Source organism: Sarcophilus harrisii, chromosome 4 (assembly GCF_902635505.1).
Source record: "Sarcophilus harrisii chromosome 4, mSarHar1.11, whole genome shotgun sequence".
Classification (NCBI taxonomy): domain Eukaryota; kingdom Metazoa; phylum Chordata; class Mammalia; order Dasyuromorphia; family Dasyuridae; genus Sarcophilus; species Sarcophilus harrisii.
The window spans coordinates 40,234,739-40,250,277 of NC_045429.1; the positions used below are offsets into that span (position 1 = coordinate 40,234,739).

The 15,539-nt window shown below is 34.7% G+C and overlaps 1 protein-coding gene across 1 annotated transcript in view; it reads right to left on the minus strand.

Moving 5' to 3' along the window:
* WDR63 (WD repeat domain 63) overlaps positions 1-15,539 on the minus strand; it is a 120,225-nt gene that overhangs the window by 50,837 nt on the left and 53,849 nt on the right. The window contains exons 4-8 of the mRNA XM_031969398.1: positions 9,991-10,172; positions 9,592-9,696; positions 3,806-3,952; positions 3,300-3,499; positions 963-1,079 (exon numbers count right to left, since the gene is read on the minus strand). Coding sequence (XP_031825258.1) covers positions 963-1,079; positions 3,300-3,499; positions 3,806-3,952; positions 9,592-9,696; positions 9,991-10,172 — 751 coding nt within the window. The remainder of the gene's footprint in view (positions 1-962; positions 1,080-3,299; positions 3,500-3,805; positions 3,953-9,591; positions 9,697-9,990; positions 10,173-15,539) is intronic.

The window sequence follows — 15,539 nt, forward strand, 5'->3', positions numbered from 1 at the left end:
CTACACAGAGACAGTATGAAATTATTTTGATTTAAGTTGTTTCCTTTTTAGTAAGGCATTAATTTCACTTTTAAAAATATTGTTCAGTGCTCACCATCTTCCTTTTCTCTCTTCTCCCCTCTTCTCCTTCTCCTCCTTCTTCCCCTTTCCATGCTGTCCTCCCCTCCTTTCTCCTTTTCTCTGTTTTCTTCTTATCTCCTCCCTTTTGCTTTTTCCAAAATTTCCTGAATTCCTAGCAGAACTCTTATAGTTTATAAATCATTGGTCTCTTCCATTTCTTAATCCTGAATTTTTTCAATTATCTTCTCCTAAAGCTATCTTAGAATTGAAGGCACCAGATAATTAACTTTGTCAGAGATCTCTTATCTAATTTTTTCACAGGACTTTTCTACCTCTTCAATCTCCAGAAAAAAAAATGGTGTCAGTGTATAAATTGCAATTATCTTCATCGTGTTCTGTTTGATTACATTCCTCATAAGCATTGTAGGTGTGATAGCTGATATTTATATCATGCCTTTTTCTGGTAGATGGAATTTGTTTGGGGCCTCTTTTCCTGAATCTTGAACTCTGCTAATCCTGTGGGACTGATCCAACTTTAGTCTATGTCATGGCTCAAGGTCCTTCTGTTGAGCAGCCCACAACTTCCAGCGACAAACCAAGCACTCCAGACCATCCTCCCCAGAGATCCCTTCCAGGGGTGGGGCTCCCTCAATTCTCTATTGTGAAGCCTTCATGTGCCCAGTGGGAAACCACTCAGGTTCTAGCCCAGTCCTGCTAAGGCAAAGAGGCAGTGATATTATAAACAAAGCAAGTAACTTATTCATGGAGAAGTGAAATTATCTGCACACTTGCTATTTGGACTAGATCTACAGTACTAGATCTACACTTTTATTTTTTGCTTTAAATTTTAATTTTTTTTTGCTTTACATTTTTGCTTTAAATGTTTTGCTTTAAACTTTTACCTCAAGGATACAGAGTCAAGAAAAGTTTTCAGTTCCTCTGCCTCCAGAAATGTTTCTCTTTCTTCTTCTGAGAATTCTCTAGGCACATATTGTACAGCAGCATTTCTGGGAAATTTCCTGGTTTGTTAAAAAACAAAAGAAATACTGAATAGGTATATTCCCTATGTATCCAAAATATCAACATGAAATTAAAGTCAAAATTATGTGACAAGTAAAATGAACATCTCTTCAAAGCTTTTCAATTGAAAGTTTATTATATCCCTCCCCCCTTACTCTAGACAAAAAGGTGAAATTGTTCTAATATAATGGTAACTTGTATAGTGTTTTAAGATTTACAGAGTACTTTGTATACATTATCACAACAACTCTGGGAGATTGGTGCTATCATTATACCCCAATTCTTTTCAGATAAGGAAATTGAGGGTCACTCAGTGAGCATCTGAGTGAGAATTTGAACTCAGCTCTTCCTGACTCCTACTCCTAGTGTTCCATCCACTGTGTCACATATCTACCATTAAAAGGTTATCTTTCTTTACCAACTCTATCGATCAGTATTTATTTGTGAACCTTTAAGAGCTTTATCTCAATCATTATTAGTATTAATAATAATGTGACTATAATGTTCATGAAGCATTTTTCTATAATCATTACTTATAAATAGTTCTTATATTTTTCAAGTTCAAATATCAGAAAATATATTAAATAAAATAAAGTGTAATATTAAGCTAATTATTTTAAATAAAATGATAAATGTTTCTCCTGATAGAAAAGGTTTCTATATTTACATGGATATGTGTTTGTGCATTTATCAAACTGGGGACTAGTTAAAAAGCAAAAAAAACCAAAACAAAACATTCAGTCATTTGATTATTTTTTGTTACAACAGTAAGCAATTCAGTTCCTTTCATCAAATTCACTAAATTCTACATGTAGGTGTCATATGTTACCTAAATCTCAGTCTCTCTCTTTTCTAGTCAAGACCTTCAGTAACTGAAGAAGCTCATCTGTAAGTTAGAAGTAGAGAGCGTTGCCTGGCACGTGGAGGGGCTAAGTGGCTTGCCATTGCCCCCTGGATTTATGTAATGATTGAATCACACATTTTGGACATCCTTTTATACCAGATCTGTGTCATTCTTCATGCCTACCTTGCCTCGCCATTGCTTTCTGGGCCACCTTCAGCCCTATAACTTTATGTTTTTCTTTCTCAGGTCATCTCTTAGGGAGGGTTTTGGGGAAAAGGGTGAGGAAGAAAGGAGATTTGAACACAGTTCTTTCTAAACCCAGGGCTAGTCTGGCCCTCTATCTGCTATGCAACACTGTTACATCAAAGGGGAAAAAGAGATGCTTTAAAATATATATATTGTCTCAGGGGGTGGGGGGAAAGTTAAGTAACAGCAAGGCAAATTAATGGGTAAAAGTAGAAGCATTAGCAGGGGTAAGAAATAAGAGATATATACAAACAACAATGAAGAGGAGTAGAATTTATCAGAAAAAAACATTAGGGTTAGTAATCATTGATCTCAAAATTAAACTTTAAAAGGACTCAGTCAAGACAGAAATCTACATTATATATCAACCATATTAATGTTTTAGATGTATGCGTGTACATATATATATAGATACATATGTGTATATATGTATATATACATGTTTACATAAACATATTTGAGTTTAACTGTAGCCTACCTGAGAGAGCATGGGGAGAAGAGGGAAAAAAGAATAAAGTAAAAAGTGCACAGCAGAGAAAAAAAGCGAGCAAAGAAAAGATGGACAGTTATGAATACAATGTGTTAAAAATACAAAATTTTAAAAACCATCAATATAATGTCTTCTATTATTGTGTATGCTTTCTTGACATGGAAATTTATTGTAACATATTTTGAATCCACCCTGATGTTCTTCTGGGTATATGGCAATAATTTTTTTGTCTCCTGGTCCAGTGCTGACCAGTTTTGGGTTTTTTTTTAAGATTTTTTAAAAATCAGAACTAGAAAACTTGATAAGAAATCTCCCTCTATATATTTAGGTGAGCTTTGCTCAGTAATTTGAAGTTTGAGGGAGTGTCCCTCTAGGGATCTCTAAGAAATTAAGAGATTTAAATTAAGAGACCACACTGCTAACTCTGAAACTGGTTCTGTCCATTGGGCCACATTGCTTCTTGGCCATCAAACAAGAGGCTCTAAACAGAGACTTTTAAAATGAAATTAAATTAGTTTATAAACCTACATTTTATGGTTTCATATTTATTTTTGTTTTATGATGCATCTTGATAACCCTGAAAATTAGAAAGTTTTCTTTGTGAGCACTAAACCTGAGTTAAACCCACTTAATGCTCACCATTGGGTCTGAGTATGGTTATCCTTCAATACTGGGATAACTTGTAAGCCAATATCTTTTTCGAGTTGCTTGATGGTGAAGTTTTTATCTGTATATGCTGTACATTCAATGTAGCCATCTTTTACATTTGAAGCGTTATAATCACCAAACTCAATGGGTGCACCAAATAGTCTTCGTTCCCGGGAAATTTTAAACATGGCCTGCAATGCATGCAAAAAAATAAATTACTGGCGAGTTCTGGGTTTTTTTTGTGTGAGGGTAGGTAAAATATCTTCACTTTTACTGAAAGAATGTTTTCTTTATTTAAACCAAAGGGAATCAGGGAGCCCCAAGAATACAATGAAGTTACTGGGGAGAAACCGTGGCTGATCAGCTAAGATAATTGTCCCACCACATGGTAGTGATTTAAGGATAAAATCAGTGAATGGTGAAAGTTTTTGCCCTTCTCTTGAACTTGGGGAAATGTTTCAAAATATTATATTGAATCGAAAAGCATTTATTCTGACCCTGACTGTAGATTCACGAACAGATTCTTCTTCAATTTCCTTCTCACTTCCTAGGGAAACCCAAGGTTTGGGAACAGGTGGTTTGTAAACATAAACATCTTCGTAATTTTCTTTGGTTTCTTCAGTAACCATCTGCTCTTCTGGAGGCTAGGGTTAAAAAAAAATCCAATTGTTGCTTTTTCATCAGTTATACAATGAACTTTTCACAAATTACATAAATGTTCTCTTATCTGCACACGACTTCCCCCTAAAGTCTTCCTTTAATAACTCCTTGGAGGCTGAGTTCTTGAAGGAAAAGCCAACAGAGCACAAGATCCAGCTGGTCCAATCTAAACTGACTAGACTATGAGTATAGACTCAGGCATAAAATATGTGTCTATCAGCTGAATTTGAAAAGCCTAATTATCAGGTTGATCAGAGGGGAGGAATTTTTTCCCCCAAGGTAATTCTCAGAGACCATATATTTAGTAAGTTTTGCCAGATTAAAAGTTGTACTTATTTAAGTTGTAAATTTTCACTAGTGAAGAATTTAAATTTAGTGAAGAATCCACTCACGGCAATACCATCTTCTCATTCAGCAGTGGGGCTCAGGTTAAAATAAGCATTTGTGCCTCCTGAAAAAGCTACCCCACATTTGAGATACACCATGGGTCAGCATCCTTTCAAAGATAGTGAGCACTCATCATTGTGAATGCTTTTACTAGTCAGTCAATAAGGAGTCATAATAGTTCATGTTGAGCTATTGATATTGAATGTTTTGTTCAGAGAATTTCAGAGTTCATAAACATGGAAGTACATTTGTAGGTGATGGAGAGATCAAGGTATGACCATCATCATCAACATTATTATTAGCTGAAGCTTATAAAGCTACCATAAGCAAATCAAGCAAAACCAGAGTGCTCCCAATCCAGGATTAATTATAGTTTTCAAACTGCTGCAAATGATGTTGAATCATAGTTGAAAGTTCATTATTTTTTCCATGTAGGTTCATGAATATCTTAGGGTTAGAAATTCCTTACATTTCTTATTTATACCCCTAGAGTCTATTCCAAGGAAAATTATTTATTTTTTGTGAAATTTATAAATCACCAAAGAAAACTTGTAGGAACTATATGGAAATTGGGTTCATGAAGCCCACTTTGTTCTTAATAGACTATTTATATTATTTATTTTATTTATATTAACATGCAAATGAATTCAAGTGAAAAACCAAAGTAGAAGACAAGGTTATCGTATACTACCCTTGACTCATTTTCCTGGTTTTATAATGTATTCCTGTCTTTATCAGTCAATAGCAGGGGAAAAAAATTAAAATCAGGGGTAGCTAGTTGGTGCATTGAATAGAGCATCAGCCCTGAAGTCAGGAAGACATGAGTTCAAAGCTGGCCTCAGACACTTAACACTTCCTAGTGATGTGACTCTGGGCAAGTCACTTAACACCAATTAACTGAGCAAAAAAAAAAATTAAATTGAAAAAAATCTTTACTTCGGTGAATATTCCAGTTGGCATAAGGCCTTCCTCTCTCCCTACAGAGATAACCCTTAGAAAGGACACTGGAGAGTGAAAGAAGAAAAATAATTCAGCCCATCTTTTCCAGCTTCTAAACTTTCATCCATGGAGAACCACCCTACAGAAAGGGTCTGTAAGGGTCCTTATAGATTCACTGATGATAATGTTATTTTTGCCCCCCTTTAGGATTGTTTCTTTTTCATTGAATATCTCTAGAATCAAGATATCAGTTTTCTATCAGCCCTGATTTTATTTGGGATTATTGAAAAAGTCTCTTCTTTCCCTCATTCTTCTTTTTCCTTATTATACATGCTGATAGAAATAGAGTTACAAGAGTCACAAAGTTTTGCTGTTTTAAGTTCCAACACAATTCTGAATAAATTCCAAAGGTATTTTTAAAAAGTCAATTTATTACAAAAATTTTACATTGTTAATAAAAAAAATGTAATTTAAATAAAATTAACCTTTCGCAGCAAAGGAATTTGATATAGGCAACCTTCATATGTTATATTAATGAAAAAAGTGTTTCTGTGAGCTGAAATGATCTAAGAGAAATTTAATTTTCACAAAAGAATAATTTTATAGTGGGGAAAAAAGTATTCCTGACCAAAGGGTTGACATTGAAATTTTCTAAGAAATAGAATTAAACATATATAATTAAATAAAAGCTTGAAAAAGTGTTCAAATTATATAATAATAGAGTTTATTACTAACTATCAAGCAAAGAATAAAAATAGGGAGACACCAAAGTTGTCTATCATTATCCTGTGTATAGTCAAATGGAAAAGAGATTCCTCACAGAAAAAAATCTTCCATCCAGTTCTGCTTATGGATGGCAATATATACTTAGTCTATTTCTATGCCTTTTGTTTCTGACTTCTGATCTATTGATATTTAGGTAACATTGCAAGATATTTCTTCCTCCAACACCATTTTCTTGGAATGTCATAGAATCTAAAAGTCAGAAAAGATCTCCGAGATCACGTAAGTGATCCAAACTAGAGTAAAAATCCTATCCACAAAAGATTTGGCAAACAAGAGGATAGTGAGCTTGAATTCAATTCCTGGGACAATTTCTGTAACAAGTCATTAAAGAGATGGTTTGTAAACATCTGGAAAGGGAAGCAGTGAGTACAAAGTACCCGTCCTAGCTTCAAGAATAGGAAAGCTTAGACTCAACTTATTTGCCTTTTTTCTGTCTAGGATTATTGAATGAGCAAAATACAGGGAATGATTTCAAATTAGTTTTCTTATAGCAAAAAAGAAATATTTTAATAAAATTATCTCATATAATGATTGTTAAGAAAGAGATATTTTGATTAAGTAACACAAGCAGATGGATTCAGAATTGGTTGAATGACCAAAAATTAACTGTTAATATTTCTTTAAGCAGGTCTCTAGTGTAGTATTCCAGGATTCTGTCATTTCTTTAAACAATATTTTTACACTTTTATCAATGACTTGCACAAAGGCACATTCATCAAATTGGCAGATAACACAAAGTTGGGAGGGCTAGCTAACACATTGGATGATAGGCTAGAACACTGAGCCAGATCTACTAAGATGAAATACAGTAGGGATAAATGTAAAGACTCACACTTGGGTATTAAAAAATCAACTTTACAAGTATAAAACAGGGCAACATGAATAAATAGTAGTTGTCCAGAATAAGTCCTGGGGGTTTAGCAGACTCCAAGCTCAACATGAATCAGCCAAAAATGTAAATGTTGAGTTTATCAAGACAGCTACCAGGAACTAGGAGGTAACAGTCTCACTGTATTCTGCCCTCATCTGGTGTTCAATTTGAAGTATCACAATTTAAGAAGGACATTAATAAGCTGAAAAGTTTCCAGGGGAGGGCAAACAGAATAGTAAAAGTATTGTGTCCCTAACATATGAATTGGACTTTATAAGAATCAGTGAGAAGGAAAGTGGGCATTAATTTTCATTATTTTCATCATTTTCAACATTAATTTTCAACTATTTGAAGTTATGTCCTATGGAGGCGTGATTAGCCTAGTTACGTTTGGTCCCAAAGAACAGAATCAAGAGCAATGGATAAAAGTTGGTAAGAGACAAATTTTAGAACTTTCAATCATTGCTCCTAGTTTTGCCTCTTGGGCTAATGAGAATAAACCTAGTCCCTTTTCTACAAGACAACCTTTCAAAGGTTTGAAGATTCTCTAAACCAAAAATTAATGAACATTTGCTTCAGCCAAAGCCTCTACTCTAAGCTGCCTAAATCAGCAGCTGTCCCACCTGACTGCAATTCCAGCATCTCTAAATGCATTGGGTTACCCAGAAAGCAGGTTTGCTTTGTGTTGTGCACAAAAGGACACCTATCTCTCATTCTGAACTTGCTTTCTATTCAGAGTTATAGTCACAGACTCCTTGTTTAGGTGAAGTTAACAAAACTTCATGGTAAGATAGCTATTTTTTTATTCTTACTCCAACTGGATTGGACATCCCTTCACTTTGGTACCTCACTCTCAATCTTCAGTAAAACTTTGCCTAGTAAAACAGCATTTAAAATATCAATAGCATGGACTTCTGTAAGAAATTGAAGCCTATTATGTAATCATAAATGGTTCTAAAAAAATTCCTTCATCCCTATTATGAGTAGAATGTTCTTGTAAAACGATCTATTGTCTAAAATACTATTTTTTTGTGAAATTGATAAACCACATTTTGGTATATGAAAATTATGGAATATTACTGTTCTGTAAGAAATGACCAACAGGATGATTTCAGAAAGGCCTGGAGAGACTTACACGAACTGATGCTGAGTGAAATGAGCAGGACCAGGAGATCATTATATACTTCAACAACAATACTAGATGATGACCAGTTCTGATGGATCAGTCCATCCTCAGCAACGAGATCAACCAAATCATTTCTAATGGAGCAGTAATGAACTGAACTAGCTATGCCCAGAAAAAGAACTCTGGGAGATGACTAAAAACCATTACATTGAATTCCCAATCCCTATATTTATGCACACATGCATTTTTGATTTCCTTCACAAGCTAATTGTACAATAATTCAGAGTCTGATTCTTTTTGTACAGCAAAATAATGTTTTGGTCATGTATACTTATTGTGTATCTAATTTATATTTTAATATATTTAACATCTACTGGTCATCCTGCCATCTAGGGGAGGGGGTGGGGGGGGGTAAGAGGTGAAAAATTGGAACAAGAGGTTTGGCAATTGTTAATCCTGTAAAGTTACCCATGTATATATCCTGTAAATAAAAGGCTATTAAATAAAAAAAAAAGAAATTGATAAACCACATTTAATAAAATAAGATTATAAAGTTATTTAGGCTACATTTGCACAAAACTGTCAGATTAGAAGATTATCTATCTACAGTTGGTAAGGACTTGAGAGACCATTTACTCCACTATTCTTTTATTACAGTTGAGGAACTTGTAATTTCTTCAAGGTCTTATCCATGGAGTAAATAAGAGTTAAGAGATGATACTTGAACACATGACCTCTGATTCAAAGGCCAGTGCTAAATACACACTGAACCACACTGTCTCCTCTCATCAAGTGGACTGTTCAATCAAATAATTAGTTTAACTAATTTTGATTAATGGATTAAGTCAAATCAGTTGATCAGATTAGCAGTATTCAGGAATGATCTAAATGGCCAGATGGGCTAGCTAGCACATACTTGTGATCTTTGCTAGCAGGGAGGCTGAGACAGGTGAATCTTTGGAGATCAAAAGTTTAGCATCAATATGGGTGTTATCAAATAGTGTCAAGTTTCTCTTCGAATAGGGTGAGTTTAGGGGTCCACTAGGTTGCCTAAAGAGGGGCCAATTTAGAAACTCTTTTGCTGCTTAATAGTGGGATCAAGCCTTCAAGCAGCCCCTGTGCTTCCAGTCTTGGCAAGATGGGGAGACCTTGTCTTCAAAAATAAAAAATTTAAAAAGAATAGCATGAATCAACTATTGCAAGGATTTATATTCTGTATGAACCAACTATTGCAAGGATTTATACTCTGCACTAAGTTCTCTATATCCACCAGGAAAGTCTAACTATCAGGAAATGAATTTGTTTGTCCTCTTAGAATTAATGTGAACCTAAAGGGCAGCAGAGACCAATTTTTTTTTTTCTGACATTTGAAAGATGATCTCCAGAGGAGTGACATTCATCCAAGTAGGACATGAGCTACCGTGTGGTTTTGCCAATTAGGAACAGGCTCAGTCTATTGATATGACTTCTCCTGACTGTAAAATAGTTGATACAAGGTGTGGCGATCTGCTTACATTTAAAATGTTTTCCTTGGCCTCTTCCGTTCCAATGAGATAAAAGTTCTGTCCATATTTGAACTCTTTATCATAAACAATCAAAAGTTCTTCTCCAGGATAGTCCTGCATGAATAAGATCAAGAGAGAAAGTCTCATGTTTTTATGCCATTCTGCAACTAACATGCAAATTCAGAGTTGTCTAGTTATCAAAGGTTCCAAGAGGTATCTGTGACAATAGTCAGTCTTTATAACTCCCAAATCTCAATTGTAATTTTCCCAGAGTAATTGTTTTTCTATGTCCAGTTTTAGATCTTTGAACTCTTCTATTTTCATATTTTAAGTAAGAAATGAGAAGCCTCTGGAACGAAACTCTTACAGAAGGTTTGATAATCAAATAAAAAGGGAATCTGTACAAACCATCACAATTTTTTTGACTGGGTGGAAATCAGATACTCCGGCTCTGTTCTTCAAGTCTTGGATTATATCTTCTTTTTTGATAAGTTTATGGGGTTGTTCTTCTGTGACATCTTCTTCAGGTCGGCAGCTAAATATTTCCTGGGTCTTGGTGGTAAATACCAGAGGAAAAATCTCTGGGTGACCTAGAAGGGACATAATGAAATCTGACGTCAGCAAAAATAAGTATTGAAAAATTGAAAAACAAGAAATATGTTTTAATGGCTTCAAATTGTTTGTTTTCTTAAATAATGAAGTTTTTTTTTAATTTTCCTTTCTTACTTTATTTTAGACTTAAGGAATGGACCTGTAATTTCATTGATAAGGGAATTCCCTATATAAAGAAACTCATTTCATTATAGGTTGGTGTAGAGGGCTGAAACTCTTGAGTTGATGCACTGGGGTTGGACAACCGAGCACGGCTAATTACTGATTGGACAATACTCTATTAGCATATACTTGGAAAATGGCCCTTCCCACTATCCTGTGCTGGCTCAGTCTTTTGGTGTATACAGAGAATTGTAGGAGGGATTAGGGGGTGGAGTAAGACGAGCCAGAGTCACTTTGGCGATAGATGAGGAAGAAGGAAGTTGTGGAGATTCTGTTTCCATCCAATTCAATCCTACCCCTAAAGACCAAGAATAAAGACCAAGGACTTTTGCTTATCCTGACTCTGGCTGATTCTAAGGTATCCAGGGGGCTAACGTGGTTGTTGTATCTTTTTCACAGGTTGGAATCTTTTTTGCCACTTAAGAGAGTTGTCCAGAGCATTGAGAGATTACATGATTTATTCAGACTCACATAGGTGATATATGTCATTGGTAGGGTTTGCCCCAGGTCTAATGGTATAGTTAACTCTCTCTAAGCTTTGCTACATTGTCTCTCAATTTATAAAACTTTTAAATTATAAAAATGTTCCATATTCTGTCTCAGTCTTATAAAGATATATTAAAAAATATATACATGTATATACACACAAACATGCACATATGTGTACATACACATAAACATATATTTACATTACATATATTTATATGCAAATACATTTATATACTCATAAAATACACATCTATTTACACCTGCATATTTACATTTAATATATATATACCTACAAATACACCCATGCATATACATATAAATATGCATGTCTACATATATAAATATGTACATGTGTATACACATAAATATACAGGATATACACATCTATTTATCTGTCTATATATTGTGTATTATCATGGGATTACTTAGTAAAGAAAAACAGAAATTTAGAGTTTCTCCTCAGACTAGATATCTTCCACATATCTATCTATCTATCTGCTTGTCTCTGTCTCTCTCTCTCTTAATAATGATATTAATTTTATAAAATACTTTTTTTTCTCCTCTCCCTTACCTCCCATCTTCCCAAGATAGCAAGTGGTCTAATTACAGGTGTACAATCATGTACAATCATCTTAAATATATTTCCATATGTGTCATGTTGTGAAAGAAAAATCAGAACAAAGGGAGAAAACCACAAGAAAGAAAAAGCAATCAAAGTATAAAGGTGAAAATATACTTCAATCCACATTCAGTCTCCATAGTTCTCCCTCTGAATGAGGATGGCATTTTCCCCCCAAGATCTATTAGAATTGTCTTGGATAAGCACATTGCTGAGAAGAGGTAAGTATTATAGTGGATCATCTTGCTGTTACTGTGTACAATGTTCTCCTGGTTCCTACTTCACTCAGCATCACTTCATGTAAGTTTTTCCAGGTTTTTCTGAAATCATCCTGTTCAGCATGTCTCATGGAACAGTAATATTCCACTACATTTATATACCATAACTTTTTCAGCCATTCTCCAATTGATGAGCATCCACTCAGTTTCCAGTTCCCTCCCATCACAAAAAGGGCTTATACAAACATTTTTGCAATGTGGGTCCTTTTTCCTTTTTTATGATCTCTTTGGGATACAGGCCCATAGACACTGCTGTATGAACAGTTTGATAACCCTTTAGACATCGTTCCAAATTGCTCTCCAGAATGGCTAGATCAATTTGCAACTTCATGAAAAATACATTAGTGTCCCAGTTTTCCCACATTTCTCTCCAATGTTTATCATAATCTTTTCCTGTCATCTTAGCCAATCTGATAGGTGTGAAGTGATACCTCAGAACTGTTTTAATTTGCATTTCTCAAATCAATAGTGATTTAGAGCATTTTTTCACATGACTATGAAGGACTTTAATTTCTTCATCTAAAAATTGTTCATATCCTTTGACCATTTATTAATTGACTGAATGACTTGAATTTTTATAAATTTGACTCAGTTCTCTATATCTTTTTGAAATCTTTACCAGATCTTTACAATTGGTTGTAAAAATTGTTTCTCAACTTCCTGCTTCCCTTTTAATCTTGGCTGCATTGGTTTTGTTTGTACACACCCTTTTTAATTTAATGAAATTTAAATTATCCATTTTGCATTTCATAGTATTTTCTATTTCTTGTTTAGTCATAAATTCTTCCCTTCTCCAAAGATTTGAGAGGTAAACTATCTCTTGCTCTCCTAATGCTTATAGTATCAACCTTCATGTATAAATCATGAACCCATTTCAACTTTATTTTGGTATAGGGTATGAAAGATGGTCTATACTTAGTTTCTACCATATTATTTTTCAGTTTTCCCAGAAATTTTTTGCCAAATATTGAGCTCTTATCCCAGAAGCTGGAGTCTTTAGATTTATCAAATAGTAGATTACTATAATCATTGAATGTTGTGACTAATGTACCCAACTTATTCCGCTGATCACTCTATTTCTTAGCCAGTACCAAATGGTTTTGATGACTGCTACTTTACAACACAGTTTTAGATCTGTCATGACTAGGCCACCTTCCTTTACAGTTTTTTTCCCCCATTAATTCCCCTGATATTCTGATCTTTTGTTCTTCCAGATGAATTCAGTTATTATTTTTTCTAACTCTATAAAGTAATTTTTTGTCAGTTTGATTGGTATGGCATTGAATAAGTAGATTAATTTAGGTAGAATTGTCATTTTTATTATATTAACTTGGCCTACCCATAAGCAATTGATATTTTTCTAATTATTTTGATCTGACTTTTTGTAAAAATAATAAGTAATCCAAAGATCAATGGAAAGACACATAGTATTATCTAATTATGTTACAAAAGATAACTTACAACTGAAAAATTGGTATAAAAATCAAGAATGTATATCATTAGAAAAGGAGATGGGCAAAACACTCCTTTCCTAATGTCTTAATACAAATTAAATATAAAATTAACAACCAAGACAGAGTTGAAGGGAAAATTCAGATGTTATGTAACCTGAAAGGGAAAGGGGGAATATCTTTCTGAGATGACCATGCTATGGTGCTATATGTATTATATGTATAGGAATATTTCTGGTAGCTCCCCTTTCTCCCTACTTTCTACATCCCTCGTGTTATTTTTTTTGCTAATTTCTTGCTTCTTTGTCCCTAACACATTTCTAGGTTCCTCACAGTTTCAAGATCCAGAATAAACATTATTAGAGATGATACAGGGCTGAGTTTTAGCCTTCACCCCATTAATAACTTTTTTTATAATGTTGCATCATGGATTGGTTTAATTGGTCAAAAAAAGAGGAATTTGGTTATAAAAAATGTCAGCCACCACTGCATTTACTACTTTGGAGGGTTTGTTGTATATATTGGATATTCATCAGAACTTGCAAATTCTTTGAACAAATAATAAATAAGGGGCAACTTAACTGTTAAAAATCCAAACAATTTTCACAAAATTTCATTTTTTATAGTTATAAAATATTCTATGCCCATAAAGTTTAGTACTGGATGGAGTTGTTGTGAGGTAATTTAAGCATTATAAAAACTTTAAAATCATTTAAAGTTATGTCAGTTATTATCTTTTTTTTTCAGTTCTTTTTTTTTTTTTAATAGCCTTTTATTTACAGGATATATGCATGGGTAACTTTACAGCATTAACAATTGCCAAACCTCTTGTTCCAATTTTTCACCTCTTACCCCCCCCCACCCCCTACCCTAGATGGCAGGATGACCAGTAGATGTTAAATATATTAAAATATAAATTAGATACACAATAAGTATACATGTATGTCAGTTATTATCAAAGAATCTTTCCAGAAGTAGAGGGCAGTGTTTGTCATTAGGATCCATCTTCTAATTTTGGAACCACTGGAACTTTTTTCAGGAAAGGATCATAGTATCACCTTGGACATCTAGTCAATTTTCTCATTTTATAGGCAAGAAACAGGCCTTGAGACACTAAATGAATCTGTCCAGAGTTACATAGGTAGTAGCTGAGTCAAGAGTTGAATCCAGGTCCTCTAACTAGAAATTTAGCTCTCAAATTTCCAACATAGCACATTGAGCCTGCAATTCTCAAGATCTTAAAATAGCAGATAGATCAATATGTAACACCCTGTATTAAACTGATTAGCTTAGCTTGTTTTAAGCCTAGGGGACAATAAAATAGCTCTTGTGGATCATTGGTTTTCTTCTTCCCTCTTCGCCTTTATAAAGTTTTTTTTTTTTAGATTAAAAAGTTCTGAGTTTAGTCATAACCATTCTGCATCTTCAGTTAGCAAAAAAAAAAAAAAAAAAAATCCTAACATCTTGCTTGGAAGAGGTTATATTCTCTGCCCAACCTTACAGAGAGAGAGAGAGAGAGAGAGAGAGAGAGAGAGAGAGAGAGAGAGATGAAGACTAGAGAGAGACAGAGAAAAAAGAGAGAGGGGAGCAAGGGAAGAAGAGAAAGGTGTTGGGAGGGAGGGAGAGACAGAGGCAGAGAGAAAAAAGAAGAGAGAGATAAAGACAAAGAGAGAGAGAGAGAGAGAGAGAGAGAGAGAGAGAGAGAGAGAGAGAGAGAGGGAGAAGACATTCAGAGACAGAGAGATACAGTTAATCTTAGCCCTTTTTCATAGTTGAGGCAAAATTTAGTGAATTGGCAACAGTAACAAAAGAGCAGATTTCACTAAGTGCCATTACAGATTGGCGCAGTAGAGCAAACTGGGGAGAGAGAGCTGCCTTTTCCTGGCGCGAGGTCCCCCGCTTTGTGGCGCCCAGGGCCGAGGACTACCCCTCTTCCTCCACAGCTGAGTCCTCCCTTGCTCCACCATCGCTCCGAGACCTTGAATCCAGCTCTGAATCTTCTTTCCCAGTTCTGAGACGGCTTCTCTCTTTTACACCAGATGCCTCACCAGGACCGTGTGGGAGCCAGCATAAATCACCTTGCAAGACTTAAGTGTTAAAGCAAGAGCCCAAACTCAGGGCTCGATTCATTGTTTTGCTGACTTCCTGGACTCAAGAGTGTAATGAAGAAAACACTAAACAGTGAAGATTAAACTTCAGAGTGTGTTGTTCTGACAGGTCCATGAAGGCGGACAGCTCCTATGCACCCTTAATTTTATTCGACTAAATCTCCCACAATAAAACAAGGACCGCAGGGCAAAGAGAATTGTCTAAAGAGGGCTGATAAGCACAAGATTTTTAGAAATT